At 32.6% G+C, this 4337-nt stretch overlaps 1 protein-coding gene across 1 annotated transcript in view; it reads right to left on the bottom strand.

The window, feature by feature from the left end:
* Positions 1-4337, bottom strand: part of ATR (ATR serine/threonine kinase) — a 135630-nt gene that overhangs the window by 126307 nt on the left and 4986 nt on the right. Inside the window, exons 2-3 of the mRNA XM_004712069.3 lie at positions 3247-3338; positions 2286-2435 (exon numbers count right to left, since the gene is read on the bottom strand). Of these exons, the coding sequence (XP_004712126.1) occupies positions 2286-2435; positions 3247-3338 (242 nt within the window). The remainder of the gene's footprint in view (positions 1-2285; positions 2436-3246; positions 3339-4337) is intronic.

Here is a 4337-nt window from a genome sequence, read left to right as displayed (position 1 = left end):
TAATGTCGGGGGTTTAAATGGAGAGAAAATGTTTTGAGAAACGATGTACAAATGCGCTTTACACAATTGATGTGTGTATGGATTGGGTAACAGTTGTATGAGCCCCTAATAAAATGTTAAAAACAAAAAACAAAAAAACAAAACAAACCAACAAAAAAAGAACATACAATGTATTTATGTAATTTATAAAAGTGAAATCTAGATGCCCAATCTGTTTGGCCCAATATATGTGAATTTAGCTTATTTTACTTGAAATTTCATTTTATAAGTGATATATAAATCATATTACCATAGTCATAGTGTAGAATCTTTGCAACCATAAAAAAAAAGAAGCTTAAATGATATCATTAATAGTAAGGTTGCAGTGACTAGAAAAATCAAAAACAAGTATTCAATGTAACTAAGGGAAATGTTTAGGGATTTAATATCTGATAAAACCAATTCTTTGTAATAAGCACTTGAATAAACACATATTTACACAATAAACACTGGAAGAAAGTTAAAAAGATGAGCAGTAGAGTAGACAGGACTACTTACTTAGTTGGCCCAGATGGCATCATATAGTAGCTATATATTACAATATAACAAAAATAAGCAGCTGTTCAAACAAGTAAACTTAAAGTATACAAGTACAAACACCTTAGCTCAAACACTGAATATCAGAGCGTGTTAAAGAGACAAAGACTTAAGATAGCCCTAAATATGATCATAATGATGCCTTTGAACAAAGGCTATTGAAGCGTGAGAATTGTTTTCTGACTGGAATTCTGCCTTTACAAAATCAGAGATAGGTGACCCGCACTGGGAAAAGCCTTCCCACCCAAACCATTACAAGTTTGACCAATCACTAAATCTACCTTGGCAGGTATGTTATTATGGATGTTTAGTTGATACTTACATTATTTTTTTATAATTCATTTTTGTATAATTTTCAATTTGTGAATGCATTTTTTTCTGAAAATTAATTTTAACTTTAGAAGATATATATATAATCCCCACTGTTTAATTTGTGGGCTAAGTTTATATAAATGGAGATATACTTAAATGTTCATGGTGTAATTGCCTACTTATGAGAATTTCACATTGGGCTCCATAGTAGAAAAAATATCAATATGACTACTGTCAATATACATTTTCTTTGTTGGTTTAAGAGGGTTGACACCATTACCTACTTGCTACAGATTCTTCTAAACCCAGGCTTGACCTGTAAGAGTATATGTGGATATATATATTCAGAAAAATTTCAGCTTTTGATCAGAGTTGCGTAACACATACCAAGTCATAATCTGTTATTTTAAATTGTCAGATGTTAGATGAAATGTCTGCACTGTAGTCTCTGATCACTTTCACATATGTAATGCTCTTTCATTTTGATTTGTAAACTAGCTTTACAATAGAAATACCAATGAACAACTTTTATAATGTTTAAAGGCTTTCTCCCCTAAATGTTTTAAGGATGGTGTTTGCCAACTAAAGAAACTTTTTATGAGTTTTGCAACTTTATTGCTAACTTGAGGTTAATTATTGTGGTTGTATTGTTCACTATGTATAAAAATAACCTAAGTCCAACTTAAATAGAATGTTCAGTTTTTAATATTAACCATAGCACTGATTAGTATCTCAGTAGTTTTATGAAACGTTTCCTGTATTCTAATCCAGTTTCAGAAATTTTAAAAATGTATCATAAACTTTAAATTTATAAATTTTAATAAACAATATTTTAAACATATAGTAATTTTCCAATTTGCATTGGACAGAATAAAAGATGTTTTGATTTGCAGTTTTTAAATGAGGAGACCAATAAAGGGGGAAAAGGATCAAGCCTAGAAAACACCTCAACACCTAAAAAAGATGTCAGCAAATTTTTTCTTAAAAGGATGTCATAAATATTTTAGCTGTGCTGGTTATACACTCTCCATGGCAACTACTAGATCCTTCTAACACAAAAGTTGTTATCCATTATGAGTAAGTAAGTATAGCTGTGTTCCAAAGTTTTTTAAAAACTTTGCTTATGAAAGCAGATGTTGAACCTGTGAGTCAGTTTGCCAAATCCTGAAACAAAAATGTACCAAAGTGTTCAAAGGCAAATAAACAGATATTTGATTATTTCTGTTCCAGTCCAACTACCTAACACATGAGAGATAAAAAGCATGAAATTAAAGTAATCTTTGCCATTTCACCCCTTCAATTAATGGTAAATTTGACACCAAAAAAAGTATGTTAATTCATATTTGGTATTTCCAATAAAACAGGTTGCACATGAATACACACACAGCAAGACTTACCGATACAACTGCCTTTGGCCTCATTTTGACTATGGCTTGCATTCACACTTACAAACATCAGTGGGGAAGACTTCATGATATGCTGGATGAAATCAAGCAACATCACAGAGGTTGGCTGAGAGTCCGTTTTCTTTATGAGTTCCAAGGCAACTAAAATAATAAAGATTAATTATGAAGAGTCATGGAAATGAAAGAGCAGTTCTTCTGCTAAAAAAGAAACTAGTCCAGGGTAAGAGGGACTGTCAGAGATACACTGTGGAAGACTTGAAGGGTTGGTCAAGCAGAGAAGAGGACAAGTTGTCAGAGGGAGTGTCACATGAAAGCATACCTTGGAAAATATTCAAGTCCTTTGTTATTCTTTAGTTTTTATGATTATTCAGTTATGAAATCTGTGCTGAGAATGGAATCAAAATTATAGGCTCTGAGCCAAGGTATTCATCAACTCCACATAATTACAAGAGATATGACAGAAGTGATACCATCTTGGCTGTAGGAATCAATGACGTTACTAATATTTGTTTAATAGATTGCCGCCCCCCCCCACACACACACACAATAGCTGATTCAATAAGTCAAAGAATTCTATTACTTCCCAGAGAAAAAAATATAACTAATTCTTATCTACAGTTCTTTATGGGATTTACTGTTTCTAACTAAAATAGGGTCCAGATCATTATAATTCATCAAAAGTATCTTTTATTAATAATATCTGGTATTAACTCACAGCAAACAGCAGAGATTCTGGATAGCAAATGAAGAAATAGATTACTTTAAGACCTAAATCACACTATGTAAAAAGCAGTAAGAAAACCTGCATAACAAATAACTTGCTTGAAAATGGTAATTACTATAATTACGAGGTCTTTATCTAAAACAACATGCAGAAAATGTTAGTGTATTTGTTTCTGGGGGGGGGAGTAGTAATTTTTAAAGTTTATGTAAGAAATAAGTGGTTTCTTACCAACATTCACATCTGTAAGAATTCGATCAATAAACTGACACAGAATTTGCCGTGGCTTCTGTACAACTGTGTTATATTCCTCGGAACTGGCACTAAAACACAAAGTGTTTAATATTTAGACATACTTTCCAAAGTTGAAAAGTGTTTTGTTTAATGTTGACATTCCCAGTATATTTCTTCTGGCTAAAAATTGAAATAAAAATCTAAATACATGTTACTGATGTACATAGTATTCTTCCATTCTTTATCACAAATAATGTGAAAAGAAAAAAATGAGAAGAGGATTGTTTTCCAGGTTTTTCAATAACAAAGTCTAACCTTTACTGGCTACAGTCAGGAATCATGGTGTTTAAAGTTAGTAAGTACCATGCAGGAACTATCTTGGAACAGAAAAACTAAAAACTCATAGCTAGCTTGTCAATTCTGACCTATGGAGACATTGCATGAATAAATGATTCATAAGAATTTCCCAAATTTTATGTAACTCCTTAATCCTTAACACTTGGATTAAGTATACCTGTGAAGTATTTACCTATTCTCTACCATAAACTCCTAGAGATGTACGGCTGCTTAATTTCTCCTTGCATGCCCTGCAGTATGTAGAACTATGTCTTCATTGGTAGACAAACACCTAGTAGTAGCTGAAGTTAACAGATGTTTACAAGTAATGTAAACCCAAGATATGCAGAATAAAAATCATTTAAAAAAGAAGTGGAAAGATAAGCACACAAAATAGGAGAAAATGTTTAAAAATCATGCATCTAATATAGTATCCTGATTATATAAGTAACTCTTACAACTCAACAAATAAAACACCAAAATATCCAATTTTTTCAAAATCATATCGTGAATGAGGGTAGCGCGTGATGGGGACCCAATGTCCATCTGAAGACAACTGGACATACCTTGCAGTGGGGTAGTGGGGAGGAGACGAGTCACTCAGGGTTCAGTGTAGCAATAATGAAACTCACAACCTTCCTCTAGTTCTTAAACGCTTCATCCCAACTATCATGATCCCAATTCTACCTTGCAAACCTGGTGAGACCAGAGGATGCACAGCGGTACAGATGGGAACTGGAAACACAGGGAAT

Source organism: Echinops telfairi, unplaced genomic scaffold (assembly GCF_000313985.2).
Source record: "Echinops telfairi isolate 266 unplaced genomic scaffold, ASM31398v2 ScPeMD7_16;HRSCAF=60, whole genome shotgun sequence".
Taxonomy (NCBI): domain Eukaryota; kingdom Metazoa; phylum Chordata; class Mammalia; order Afrosoricida; family Tenrecidae; genus Echinops; species Echinops telfairi.
This window is presented reverse-complemented; position numbering and strand designations above follow the sequence as displayed.